Source organism: Emys orbicularis, chromosome 4, assembly GCF_028017835.1.
Source record: "Emys orbicularis isolate rEmyOrb1 chromosome 4, rEmyOrb1.hap1, whole genome shotgun sequence".
Classification (NCBI taxonomy): domain Eukaryota; kingdom Metazoa; phylum Chordata; order Testudines; family Emydidae; genus Emys; species Emys orbicularis.
Window position 1 is genome coordinate 83,759,893 of NC_088686.1, and position 15,343 is coordinate 83,775,235.

At 40.3% G+C, this 15,343-nt stretch overlaps 1 protein-coding gene across 1 annotated transcript in view; it reads right to left on the minus strand.

Moving 5' to 3' along the window:
• The window catches only part of CD44 (CD44 molecule (IN blood group)), a 152,641-nt gene that overhangs the window by 40,256 nt on the left and 97,042 nt on the right, over window positions 1-15,343 (minus strand). The window contains exons 5-8 of the mRNA XM_065403321.1: window positions 13,476-13,612; window positions 11,905-11,988; window positions 10,983-11,222; window positions 8,738-8,857 (exon numbers count right to left, since the gene is read on the minus strand). Coding sequence (XP_065259393.1) covers window positions 8,738-8,857; window positions 10,983-11,222; window positions 11,905-11,988; window positions 13,476-13,612 — 581 coding nt within the window. The remainder of the gene's footprint in view (window positions 1-8,737; window positions 8,858-10,982; window positions 11,223-11,904; window positions 11,989-13,475; window positions 13,613-15,343) is intronic.

Here is a 15,343-nt window from a genome sequence, read left to right on the forward strand (position 1 = left end):
ACATGGGGGAGACTAGGGAAAATTAAGACAAATTCATTAAAGGTGTGAATGTAAGGTGAATTAATTACATTGCATTAAACTGATGTGCAGACACTCATTCAGAATTAAAGTGCCTTAATTGGGTTTAGTTTAATTCACTTTAAATAAATTAAGCTAAACCAAATTAAGGCCACATTAATTCTGAATGGGAGTATCCACACAAGGGTTTAATGCAATTTAATTAATCCACTTTAAATTCACTCCTTTAGTTAACTTGGATCAACCTTCCTGATTGTCCCCTATGCTCAAACCCACCGTCTTTGTCCTTCTTTGGTGAATATTGTGAAGAAAGAGGAGGCTAGTAGAGAAGACCATCGGTTTTGTTTACCATTACCACTGTTCTTTTCTCATCCATCCATACACATCGTCTTGGGATCAGAAGATGTAAATTTGATGGAGAGCATCCCAGTGATAATAATCAAAGCAGCAGCAGTAACAGAAGAGGGGGTAGATGCAGCAACAGACCAAGTAGCAGCATAAACTTGTCATTTCCATCACATTCTAAAAAGCCATTTGGGAGTGCAGGAGAGTAATTGTTTATTCTACATATCACAAGGGGCAAATTAGTGAAGTGCATATATTGTTATTGGGGAGTTCCCTGTCCATGTGTCTTTAAGCTGTCTAGCCATGTGTGTCTTTCTTATGCACTTGCAAAGGAACATGTGCTATCCAGGCTATAAATTCCTCAATCCCTATCTCAAAGATGTGTGCTGGAAATGTCTCTGTGTGAGCTTCTAAAGGGAAAATACTCTGAGCACTGTGACTGACTTGCTTATGGTTCCAAATCATAGTTAAGGAATTACATTGAATCTGCAGAGATTGCATGATCTGATTGTAATGTAATGGGATGTGACCAATAGTTTACTCACTTGTGACATTCTCTCTACATCACATAATTATCTGGGAAAAGATCATTCAGAACAATTTGGAATTGGGGTCAACTTCTTTATCTAGTTTATGATGCAGCAATCATCCGATGTAAAAAAAACAGAAGCCTGCTCTACATTAAAGGAGCCATTGTTGTTACTTCTCATTTTCATTCTCCATTTGTTGTTTCTTCTTGTTCTTTACTTCTTTTTGAACTGCAGACACGTTCTAAAACAAAGTTACAAGAAGCACTGCCACCACCACAGCTTTTCCACTGAAGTTTTTATTTTAATTGAATCAGCATTGGCCTATAATAATGTCAGTATTACATTGAATGTTAAAAGGACATGAGCCTTTGGTATTAATTTATTATATAAACAATAACTATAAGAAGAACAAAAGCCCCTGGCCAGAGGATGAATTTAGAGGTTGACTAGGATATTGGCAATGGGCACAAAGTCAATTGCCAAAAGAGAGATGAAGCAGGGGAATTCCCACCAGAAACACCCAGAAGTTAAGCAAACTGCCAAAGCAAAGTAAGATTTTAAGGTCAAATCCTGCATTCTTTTCCTCAGGGAAAAATCTATCAGCGGACTTGGTAAAAACTGAGAAAGGACAGCAGAATTTGGTTCTAGTAATATTAGATGTTTGTCTCCTATCATGTCCTAATCAAGTCTTAGGATGCCTTTCTGCACATGCACACCCCTAATCCAGCAAAATCAACTTTAATAATGCAATCAACATTTAAAAAAAAAACCCACACATCTTATTTTATAAGTTATTGACCTTACTTTCATGTAATGCTACCCACATGGACGCTTAGCAACTGATAGTCTCTTAAGTAAGAGATCACATAAATTTACATAGAAATGCTTATCTTTCCAGATGCTCTTCATTGTCAGTGCTAAGGATTATCACCCAAATAGCCATGAGATTCAGGCTTGAGTGGCAATGTTTAGCTACAGATCCCTACTTCCTCAAAGAGCAGGGGTGTTGAGGTATGGTTCATCCCAGTATTGAGAAAGGAGAAAACCAGGGCATTCAGATTTGGATCTGTTCTTGGAATCATGTGTCACCAATGTACAGGGGATTGAGATCTGGGGTTTGTCCTGAGGCCCATTTCTACTAACTCTATTCATAGGGCTTCTGTTTATCATGGTTTAATTATTTTCTTTTGGGGGCCCTTTTTAGAAAATTTTTGAGTTTCATGTAGATGTCCAAAAATTAGGATGTTTTGGGGCTCTTTCTTTGTATATACTGTAATGAGTAATCTCTTTGTAAGGTTTTCCCTAGTGCACTTTAATGTGGTACTATTTCAAACAGCACTATGTTAAAGCACCTAGGGAACCTTTATTGAGCACCAGCAGGGTCTACATGGACCAATTAATGTGCAACACATTCGTGCACTATAGAAATCACACCCCTGTAGGACGCATTACAGCTCCGTGTAGACAAGCCCTGAGATTCAAGTAACCATTTCTGGTGTTTTTCCCATGTTCATTGGATAAACACCTATTGATTGATTGCATTGGGCGTGTTTTATCAGCATTTATCAGTGAAATCCTAAAATCATAAGCCCTAATTATTCATTAAATCTGGTGTCCATAACTTCAGACAATAAGAAAATATAAGAAAATATATAAATATCTGTAGAGATCTAGTGAACATCCCATCTCCCATTTCAAGTTCAGGTGAGGAACACATAATTTCATAGAGGAGATAATTACTTGATATATTTCTTTAAAATGATGTAAATGGTGCACTACAGTAGTGGGCCCAACAAATTCAGAAAAGTTACGGAACTCTGAATATAATGCTTTTTAAAACCTGAAACCCAGGTGTAGAGCAGGGAAGTTCATTCCCTGTTCCCATTCCGGAGCGATCATAGGGGTCAATATGTTGCTAATGCCATTCCTGAAATTAGTGCCACACAAAGTCATGGTCTTGTAACGGCACAGCATCACCAGAAATGCCATCATCCATTACATGTCATCTTTCCAAATACGGTTAATTTTGTGAATGGCATCCCAATGCTACTCTTCACTAAGCTATGTCCATTTATCTCCTATACTTAAATGAAGTATAGGAGATAAATGGACAATTAAGCACTATCCTCACTAATAATCATTGTCCTCATTGTTGTCCCCTTCATGAAAGAACCTAGGTTTTAGTGGCTCTTGTACTGAGTGTTCAGCAGCAGCAGCATTGTCATATGAGTCTCATCTGTTGTAATATGCTAATTTCCTTTGAACTTTTCCTCTGAGTTAGTACCAACATAAAGCATAATTCTCACCTTTACTTTTTGTTTTAACAACAGACCTCAATGATTTGTTTAGCTTAGCAATCAGTTGATATTTAAGGCTTTCTTTTATATACAAGAGAGCCTACCATCATACCAGCACTTGATAAGCTGCTTTTGTTCAGTGACATGATTCTGTGGGCAATATTGTGAACAAGGAAGAAGCTACAGGAACACAAAATGGTCTACTTAAAGTGGAAGCAAAAAATCAGTAGCAGCAATCACTGGATTCTCTAACTCGGAGATCAGTGATGGCACGGAACCTGCAGAGCCTGGCTATCCTGATACCCTGGCACATCCACAGGGAGAGTATGACTTCCCTAAAGGATCCAGCAAAAGGCGTAATTAGGCTTGGAGAGAGAAAATGGGGTGGTGGGAGGGGGGAGAATGTTTTCAGTAGAGTGCTGTGGACGCTTTGTTCCTTTCAGAGTCTGGTCAATGGGAAATAAAACCTGGGAATAGATGGTAAACTCACCGAGCAAGAGAAAAGCTGGTTGTCTGTCAGGTTCCTTTCCACTGGTTACTTAACAGATCTTATAGGAAGTACATTAGATAAAATTATTATAATGTATTACCCTTCATAACAGTGGTGGGATGCTCTTCTTTGTGATCTGTGGAGTGCCGCTGCAAAGGAATAAATCCAGGAATTTGTTGACTTTGAGTAGAGTTTTCATGATGTGCCCCACGTAGGGAGTCCTCGTCAGCTGTGATGATGGCTGGATGAATTATCAACATTTTATTTAATGAGCCACTACTCACAATATGTTCACCTCTTTGCTCCTCTTACACCAGACCATTTTCTTTCTCTTGTGTAAAGGGTAAAGAAAGAAGACAGTAGACAGGTCCCTCTATTCTATTCAACACTATCACTGTTTTTTCCCTCATCCATTCATTCACGACATCCTGAGGTCAGGGTTGTGAAACTGATGGAGGACATCCCAGTGATAATGTGCAATGCAGCTGCAGCAACAGACGAGGAAATAGCAGCAATAATGGCAGGCCAAGTAGCAGCAGCAACTTGCCATTTCAAATGCATTGTAAAGATCCACTTGGAAGAGCTAGAGTGTAACTTGTTACCCATATATAACTATATGGGTTTGAGCCTTCAGATTAGTTAAACTGATGCAGAATTATTGGCTAGCCCTTTGATGTTCTTGTCTCTCTTTCTCATGTATCTATACAGCTACTGTGATATCTAGGCTACGATTTTTCCATCCTACCTAAGAACTATATTTTGGCTCTCTCTGGGGCTAAACTCCTAATGAGAATAAATCTGATCCCATTTTGTTTACCCTAAGCAGTGTGATTTACTTACCAATCAGTGAGATCCTGCCCTGGGACCCTAAATCATGGTTACGGAATAAGCCTGAGTGTCTGCATGATCTGATTACTACATAATGGGAGCTAATCCTTAGATTTCTCTTCTGTAACTGTCATTTTTCCCATGTCACAGAATTATCTGGGAGAAAATCATTCAGGGAGATAGATAGCATAAATGTAACAATTTATTTTGAAATTGGTTTTGCTAGTTTGTGATGCAGTAAAATGAAATCCCTGCCGGTATAATTCACACAATGCCTTGCTCTGAGTTAAAGAAGATGATGTTGAACAATGGATGATAGTTCCTGTCAGGAAAATCCACAAGTGACATGCCCACAGCAGATTTACCTGGAGAGTTACTGCATCACCTTATATTTCTAGGCAATCCTGCCAATATTTTCACACTACAGCTGATCAAGAAATAGCAACATATTTTCACATACATGTGCACAAACTTATTGATTTTTTTTAAATCATTTTTTTCATTGAAACTTCACTCCGCTCTAACTTTCACCCCAAAACTTTGTCATGCCAGTGAAGGAGGAGTGTGAGAACACGAGCAAGACATCAGCCTCGAGTGTCAATGCATTTCATAAACAATTAAGGAAAAGAAAACCAAACGTCCATCATGAAGCCCCTGTCCAAGATTATAGACAGATTTTGCAACAGCACAAAACTATTCATGCAAAGAAAGAGGAAATCAAGAAGAAAAAAAATCCCAGTAAAAACAACCAGACAACAAAATTACAAAACAAGGCAAGATTTTGCGCCATTTTGGAACTGTTTTTCTCCCTACTAGGCTCTAGCAAGACTAAGGTTTCCAGAAGCCATGCTGTAGAGAAAGTCTTGCTCCACATCCAAACCTACAACTAGAAAATTAACTGTCATGTTTCTTATTTTGAATATTATTGATCTTTTATGTCTCCATCTGAGGATGTCCATAAGGTGTGAACCTCTTTCACATTTTCTCAGGCAGAAGGGCACATTTGTTTACACAAGGAGCCTCCCCCTCTTCGTAAAGTTTTTAATGCCACTATAAGGAATCTTATTCTTCTAACTCTGCTATATTACCTGAGTGATTGGGGAAATATCTGCCACACCTATGGCAATCAGGGCCTCCTTCATCCGTTTATTCCTGTCCAGCAAACCTCTTAAGCATATGCTTAACTTTACGTTCCATTGGCATCAATGTGAAGCAAGAGACGGTAGAAAGAAATCATTCTATTATTTTCTTTCTCCACCAGTCCAATGTTTACCACAAAAAGCATTAGAAATGTCAGCCTTGCATGAACAATGCAAGAAGGAATGAAGAAAGAGAAGTAAGGAAACAGAGGTTAACAATGGACAAAGCATAAACTCACAAGTGGCCTTGTCAATAATATATAGTTAGTAGATAAAGAAATTGTAAGAAGAGTAACATGTGATAAGCTTGTAGCTGCAGCTTTGCTTACTAGCATACTTTGCAGCTCTTGGACAATTCATGATCTGTACCGGGATCAATTATAAAAATTAGTGTATCAATCATAAAATATACGATACAATGTATTGACAAATAGTATTCAGTATAAGTATGTTGATAAGCTAATTCATGATTATGTATCTTGGGTTTGTGGTATACTCTGTACCCATATCTACTCTCGAGCTTGATCAACTCAAGTGTAGTTTGACTGTATGTGAATAAAGAAACCTTAGTGATGAGTCCAGAGTTGAACTGATTTCTTCTATTCCATAAAACTGGATAAAGTGTTCTCCCAGAACTGGACATGGTGTTCTGGTTGAGCCAAGTGGAAAAAGTCTTAAGGAATTTCAACAAGAAACTCCTACACCGCATTCGTTTCTCCTTCCAGAAACATCTATATCCTTCCAAGCACACATAAGACCATACAAATGGCCATACTGGGTCAGACCAATGGTCCATTAAGCCCAGCATCCTGTCTTCTGACAGTGGCCAATATCAGATGCTTCGGAGGGAATTAACAGCACAGGGCAATTATCGAATGATCCATCCCCTGTCATCCAGTCCCTGCATCTGGCAGTCAGACATTTATGAACACCTAGAGCATGGGGTTGCATCCCTGACCATCTTGGCTAATAGCCACTGATGGACTTTTCCTCCAGGAATTTATTCTTTTCTGAACCCAGATATACTTCTGGTATTCGCAGAATCTCCTGGCAATGAGTTCCAGAGGTGTAGGGTGACCAGATCGCAAGAATAAAATATCGGGACACATGGGGGGGGGCATGGGCGGTGGGTGGACTCCCCCCCACTTCACGGAGGCTAGCCCTGTGGTCCTGCCCCTGCCTACACAAGGTCCCACCTCCTGTGGCAGGAGCCCTGAGCTCCCCCGCCTCCTCCATGGCTGGAACCCCAAGCCACCCCACCCCCCCAGCACCAGAGGAACCCCGGGCCAGCTGGCCTGAGCAGCCCCAGCCATGTGTCAGGGGTGCATGGCCCCGGCTCCAGCCCCCGGCGGGAGGGGGTGCAGGCTCCAGGTGGCGCTTACCTTGGGTGGCTCCCCGGAAGTGGTGACATCTCCCTCTGGGTCCTAGGCAGAGGCAAGGCCAGGCAGCTCTGTGCGCTACTGCTGCCTCTACCTCCAGATGCTGCCCCTGCAGCTCCCATTGGCTACAGTTCCTGGCCAATAGGAGTTGCAGAGCCTGCGCTCATAGCGGGGGCAGCATGCAGAGCCCCCCAGGCCTTCCCTCTAACTAGGAGCCAGAGGGAGATGTCGCCGCTTCCGGGGAGCTGCGTGGAGACAGGTAGGGAGCCTGCCAGCCCCGCACCAACCGGATGCCTGGCAACCCTACAATATTGGGCCAAATGGCGTCCCGATCATACATTGGTCGGGATGTAGGACAAAGAGTTAAATATCGGGACAGTCCCAATTTTATCGGGACGTCTGGTCACTCTACACAGGTTTGACAGTGCATTGTGTGAAGTAGTACTTCCTTGTGTTGGTTTTAAACCTGTTGCCTTTAATTTCATTGGGTTCTTGGGGTAAAAAACACTTCCCTATTCACTTTCTCCACATCATTTATGATTTTATAGACCTCTGTCATATCCCCTTTAGTCATCTCTTTTCCAAGCTGAACAGTCCCAGTCTTTTTAATCTCTCCTCATATGGAAGCTGTTCCATACCTCTAATCATTTTTGTTACCCTTCTCTGTGCCTTTTCCCATTCTAATATATCTTTTTTGAGAAGAGGCAACCAAAACTGCATGTAGTATTCAAGGTGTGGGCATACCATGGCTTTATATAGTGGCATTATGGCATTTATTGTCTTATTATCTATCCTTTTCCTAATGGTTCCTAACTTTCTTAACACAAAAAATTAAGTTGATTTTACTTAATGTTGCTGTCCCACTACTGATAAGATCCTACCCCGTGGTGCACAAGTACACTGGATGCTGGAGGAAGATATCACAGGGAGTTGATTTTTACAAACCTTAGCACAGTTATTCAGGAGAAGGGCAGGAAACAGTGCTCGAGTTCTACTGAATACTAGAGGAAAGGCCACCACCTAATGTCTCTTCAAGTATCCCAAAGCCCAAGAAGCCTGGTAAGCACAGTACCCCTGTGGTCATGCTGCAAATGACAACAAGCACTTGGAAATACAATCTATTCCTATATGCAGTGCACAAGCAGGATGACACCTCCAACCTTAACTCTGTCACTGCCTCAAAGTACCTCCTTAGTGAGTTAAGTCAGGATTTTGATCTGTGCTGCCTACTTCACAGCCATGAATGAGTTAAAACCACACACTGATGAACCAAGTATGAAAGCACACATATTCTGCATAAAGGAGCAGAAATTGCACTTCTAATTCTCATATACAGTGTCTTCAAGTGATGATGCACAGAGGTACCTGCAGCCCAAAACAAATTAAATTATGTTGCTTGGTATAGGGTGAATAGGTGTGACAAAATGGAACATGAGAGATATGCACCAAAGAGTCCACGAATCACTTCTTAACTTTAAACGTAGCTTACAAGGCAAACCTTGTCTCCACTTGTCCCTTCTGATCACCAGTGATTGCCATCATACTGTAGATCTCATTTCTGATTTAACTACCTCAGAAAGCTGTGTTCTGAAATGTTGTTCCAATGCTCAAGATAAGTACCTGGCTACTTACCATAATATCCTGCCAGAATAAGAGAGTAGGTTAAATACAGTCTGCATTTGGCAAAGTTATTACAATTCATTAGCCTTACTAGTACTTGTGGGATGCTGTCCTTTGCTAGGATGATCTTTTCCAGGAACACCATCAGTTATCAGTGAAATCATAGTTGAATCTTCACCCCGCTTGTCATCGAAGTGTGTTGCAATATCATCTGTGTGATGAAGGGTGAATCAACTGTAACTTTTCATTTGCTGAGCCACCACTCCTGCTGTTCTCATTGTTAGCACTTTCACACTATAGGAAGCCTAGGTCTTTCATTTGTTGGTCCAGTGGAAGGATAAAAGGACAGGAGACTAGGGTCTTTGTGTAGTTCATCATTAAATATCATTGATTTTCAAATCTTGGTATCTAATCACTAACACTGATTGTTCAAAGGAGTGTCAATTTGCAGCAGCCCAATGATAATGAGCATGGCAGCTAAGGTGGCAAAGACAACAACTTGCTCACCGAAGGCTGAATTTATGTTCTTGTAGCTGTGGCTCTGGATCTGGAACCCACAGAAGTGCTTGAGGCCATTTGTAATGTTGCCATTATCATTACATATTATGAGCTTTAGTCCAGGCAAAGACTACAATTGTAAGCAGAAAAGAGGAGAATTTCCATAGAGAGCAGTGGAAAGACAATTCATGAAATTTGAGAAGGGTGTTGTTCTAACATCAATTCCCATGGAGAGAATAGTGGCATTATCTTGCCATGTTAGTTTGATGTCACTGGTAAGCCATGTGGAGAAGCAGGCCCAAAGTCCCACAAGTACAGTACCACCAGCAAATCAACTTTATCCTCTGCCAACACTTTCACTCAAAAAACAATTAATTAAACATTTTAATAGATGGGTAGGACAATGGCATGATCTCTTGGTATCCTCTACTTGTAAATGATTAGTGAACAGTTAAATAAAAGCTTGTGTCCATAGCCCAGAGGAATGCTCTCTGCTATAGAGGAAGGATGGCTGGTCTTGTGATTAAGTTGCTGAAGCAGGACTAAGGAAACCTAGGTTCAATCCACACTTCCTGTGGGATCTTGGGCAAGTCACTTAGTTTCTCTGTATCTCAGTTCCTCTTCTCTAAAATGGAGCTCATACAGCACTTCCCAATTTGTGAGGGCAAATTTATTAATATTTCTGAGACCCGCACATACTCTGAGGATGTGGGCCATGTAAGTGCTTACACATATGAAAGCTAATAGGTACTTAACCATCAACATAAAGAGAGATTAAATCAGAAAATCTTCTACCACATGTGCCTTGAAGTCAAAAGAAAAAGAAAACCAAGAGAATGAAACAATTTAATTCTCTTCTATTCACCTATACAAATTTTGCCCTAGGTCACACCTATACAACTCCATGGTTATCCCAGACCCAATTTTGTCTTCTCTAGGGCTTCCTGGATGTAGCTCAGGGCAGAACTTGGTTCTTGGTCTATATAGAAAGCCCTTCCCTATCTCCTGGAAAAAGAAGAACCAAAATGGAAGGCTGACAGCACCAACATTTTTACCTTTTTTGCATATTGTGATATGCTTATCAAACACAGTTTACAACTTAAGGTTTGCAAGAAGGGATTCAACTGCATTTGTATTGTAAATCTCTTCTTATTCATGTATTATTTAATATGGATTCCACAAATATGATCATACCGGAGAATAGGTAAGACTATTCCAGCTTCATCTCTAGGTACTGAAATCCTATCCTCCTACACCTGCTTCTGCACTTACTTTTCCAGATTCTTCTGGTAAAATCCTTCATTATGTTCATCTCTTGTCCTTGCACCTGTGATATTTCTTTGTTATAGAAATAATGTTTTGCTAGATTTCACTGAGCCTGATCCTTCTCCCAGTGAAATCAACCATAACAGTCCCATTGATTTCAGTAGGTGCGACACCAGGCTCTTAGAAGCATCTATTATCACACCATACTGTGAAATTATTCCCGTAGGAAAAAAACAGATTTTTTTTTTGATGTGTGATTGCTTTACACTGTCATGTTATTATGAAATGTCTCTAGAAAGTGAAAATTTTCTATGATCATAAAGACACAACTTTTTCCCGTCCAATTCTTTCTCAAGAGCCCCAGGAATACGGGGCAGAGATTGTGCTCTCTCTTTCCCATAACTATAGTGGTTAGTTACAAAGCCTTTGCAGATTTTGATGCCCCAAGACACACTGTGTCCATCAGTGATGCCCCTTAGCATTCTAAGAATGGAATCACAGTGCAATGTTTTCATCCAGTTATTTTAAGAGGACACGTTAAGCTACAATAGTATATAATCCATTATTCTTACTGGTACTTGTGGGATGATCTTCCTTTCTGCCAGACCCAGAAGAATAATCTGTTGACAGTGCATCTGGGGCTCTCTCTTCATAATATGGGGTACCAGGCGTGTGAGTTCCGATGATGGTGGGGTTTGTTGCATCTCCGTCATGTATTGACCCACTACCCACATGGTTATCATCTGTAAATGGAGTTGGGTCAGTGTGTTTCACACCATCAGTGTAACGTGAGCCATCTTCATTATCTATGACTGTTGGAAGGAGAAAAATCAGTTGTAATATCTGAGGCTTACATCGTGAATGTTGGAGTTGTGGGGCGAGGCTAAAGGGCTATGGCCACAGTTGTAGTCATACCTGATCTCAACCAATTTGTTTTCTGTCTATCTGTTTTATCCTTCACTGATCTATCTATGGCAGTTCTAATTTGTGTATGCATCACCACCATGGGCCCAGTCTGGTAAAGTCTGGATTAACTTTCAGGGTGAAATCCTGGTACCATTGAAGTCAATGATAAAACTCTCATTGACTCCAATGAGGCCAGGATTTCATCCTGAGAGACCAGTTCCATCCCTAGTTCCTCGCCAGGCTAGCAGGCTTTGGCATGATGTGGAGGGTACATAATAACCGTAGGACATAGGAGGCTTAAACAAAGCTCTCTCATCAAAGAAGCAAATATCAGTCCTCTATTTATTAAAAACAATCTAGTGTCAATATGGAGAATTTACTACGCTAGTACCACCTCAAGATAAATGCTGTCACATATAGCCTAATGCTGGGTGGCAGATGGAGGTCTGATTGCTTCATTTGCAGTATATTACTATCTCTGGACTTGCTTCTCTTATGTTTAGCATGATATTGAACATTTGCATTACTTATATACAGAAGAGAAACCTGGTAGCTGAAAATGGAATCAATGCTAAATCATTCACTTACGCAATACATTACCTATTTGGCTTTTATTATCATGCCCAGAAACATCTAGTCTTGTGATTGGTTCACATGCCTTTTCCCTGGTTTCTGAAAGGAGGTGGGGACAGAAGAAATTAATTAGTTAATTTGGCAAAAGGTGGTGAGAAAAATTCACTCTTTTCTGCCCTATTTATTAGATTCAGAGTGTTATCAACAACTTGTTAGAAAAGTTTCTTGGGGTCTCATCTGAAAGTAGCTTTGAGAAAACTAAGAATTTTGTAAACATTTTTAAAGGGACAAAATTAGTGTATTTTAATCAAATTTCACATAATTGGATTAAATTTGGATTTAAATTTAATTAAATTTCACAAAATTACTCTCAGTGTTCTCAATTTGAGTCAGATCCTCAACCCAGGACAAGTCCCCATTTTGCCACTCCAGCTGCCCCCAAAGGTAGGGATTGTATGATTCCTCTGTACTGAGGGCATTCTGGGGTAGAGCACTTAGCAGACATTATGGGGGTAGAAGAAGCTAATCCTTGGCTGGCAGAACAGTCCTTTAGGGACCATTCCAATCAATATAAATTAGAGCTCCTCTATGGTCCAGTTTGACTCTCTCCGACAGCTCCAGTATCAGAGCTGGTAGCTCAGAGCCCTTTGCCTCTCTCTACCCCAACCCAGGATTAAGCCCCTTGAGTTCCAGAGAGTGGAATGAAGCTTCAGATATTCTCTGTCAAAATGTCACCACTATTTAAATCACCATTGAATTTGGCCTAAGGATTTTTGTGGGGTTGCCTCTATTTATACCAGCTCTGAATATGACCAATTAATTTAACAAAATCTAGGCAACTCAATCAAGCCAGTCTCTTATTCTTCACACATTTCCTGTGCCCAGTTATTGCAGCACAAACATTGAGCAAAATTATCCACAGCTCCCTGACAATTTGATTCTGAAAATTTTAATTTTGCAGGGGTCCTTTTTGGCCCTCATGTGGCACAGAAAAATAAACAAAATCAGAAACATTTAAAATTATTATTAAAAAATGTAAGTCCATAAATGGAAGAACTCCACAAAAGAAGTGGCCTGCCTCTGAACCTACAATACTAATGTAGCTAAGCAACACCTGAATTTATGCTTCCCAGAGGCCTCCTGCAAGCGGAGGAAGCAAGCTAAGAGTCTTCAGGGTCCCTGAGCTTTCAGCGCTTGTAAACTTCACTATTATTAGCTCTAAAAACATGTGAGTAAAAGAATGTGAGGAGTAGAAATCATCACATTCAACAATTCTGTGTCCTTTGGATCCATACTTGTGGCATTTCCCTACTAAAATGACAATTCTTGAGGTTTAGAATCATAAGTTAAATATGAACTCAGAAAATTGTTTAGTTCAAAATACAATGGGCCAAAGTCACTGATAGTATCAGCAGGTGCAACTCCACTGACTGGCAAAATGTGTTCTATCTTCAAATGCAAAAACAAGACCACAATGCACATCCAATTTAATATGGAAGCTCTGGTTCGAGCTACCTAAAGGAGAGAGAACATATGTTACTGTTAAATATGTTCATTCTCACTTACACAGTACAGCAAATACCTACCTGATGCATTATAACAATATGTATCATACCGGTCTGTTATGTTTGAAACGAGTATGTAAATTCCAGTGTTATTTGCTGCACAAAGAGAATATGGCTTGATTCGTGGAATTACAATTTTGTCTTCTATGTAACCATACCTGTGAAGAACAGAGAGTGAACAATACTGTCAGGAATGAAGGTGTGCAGCTGAGCCGGCTAGCTCGGTCTCCAGGCTGACTAGTGAACACAACTACAGCAGAACTGGCTGATTGATCAACCTGCCTGACTGGCTGAGGGGAACCAGGAGGCATGTTCTTAAGCCCAGCTGCACCAGAAGGTCGGTGACTGCTCAACACTTATGACCACAGCTGCAATCGCTCCTGTGCCAGCCTTGTTCCTCCTTTCTCTGGCCCTGCTCCCCTGCTTGTTTCCTGACTCTGGCTTTGACCCTTGATATGTCAACCACCAGATCTGACCCCCATGTTCAGTGGCTGACAAACACCATGTTATGTATCACAGCATACAACAGATTCTTTCCTCATGACTTCCAATACCACCAAATAGGCCAAATAGGAAACAGAGCATTTCATATCATGGAATAAAAATAATCCCAAATCTGGTCATGGAGATTACTCCTTTTTTACATCCACATTAACATCACCAGCAACCACCTCCAATATCATTCTGCATGTAATCTCTGAACTAATAACCATTGCAATGCAGTGTGAATTATTAGAGAAGACAACTGGTCTGCATGGGGATGCAATGAAAATGAAGAATAAAAAGGGTAAACACTTCTCGTTCAATTGGGATGTGTATTATAAAACACAGAGGATCAAAGCTCTGATTTTTTTCATTGAGCTACATTTCCACTACTTTTAGCCTAATAAATTGCTCAGTACCATTTTGCATTGGAATTGCATGCCACAAATCTGAAGAACGGATGGAGATCATGAGCAAAGATGTGCAGCAATGATTTATAACATGCCAGTCTCTGCGAAGTGCAAAACTTTAATAAAGTGTTCAAAAGTAGCAATATTTCACCTACAGAATGTTAGCTAAAATACTTAATGGATAATATGTGTTGCAGATAATGCTGCCATTGAGTATGAGGCCCATGAATCAGGCTGAAATTTCAAGTGAGCGTGTGGTTAACAAAATTATGTAACAAGTTATTACTATTTTGCAATCCCATATCAAATGACTAATTCCTGTGAAGGTACTGAAATCTATTTAGATGAGAGTGGTGATTAAATGTTAAAGAGCCCTAGGGTTTGGGGATTGTTTTAAGAGCTGCTACTTATCAGGGAGGGGCAGGAGTGGTATGTTAGCTGCTTGGACTCTGTCTCAGTTGTGGTTCCCCAAGCGCTGTTACAGTCCACATCCATGATTCACATCCACCTGGATCAAATCATGGCAATGATATTTGAAATTCTAAATCTCTAATATGGGTGGAACAATAGATTACTTCACTGGCACAGCCATATTTTGTATTAGTCCTAGATCCTGTATCCTATTGCTAAGACTACCATATTGGCAGTGTTATAATAAAAATCTTTCTTGTTTTATGGCCTGCTGACTCATTCATGTTCACTCTCTACTCCTTGTGTGCTTTGACTATTATGTATAATGAATTAGTTCTTCCTTTTGTCTCCCGCTCAGGCCCACAGAGTTGGATTTATGGTACTGTGCCAGTGGAATACAAATAGACAGCACCAACAAATTATTTAAAAATAGCTCAAATTCCATATCTGTCCTCTTCGAGGTTCATGGATAAGGGGGGAAAGTGCAGTGAAAGCAAAACTACATCTCTCCTCCAATGTGAAAAATAGTTCCCTCTATTTCTTTTACACTTTAAGTTCTTTTCCATTTTCTTCTCATCTTACCAA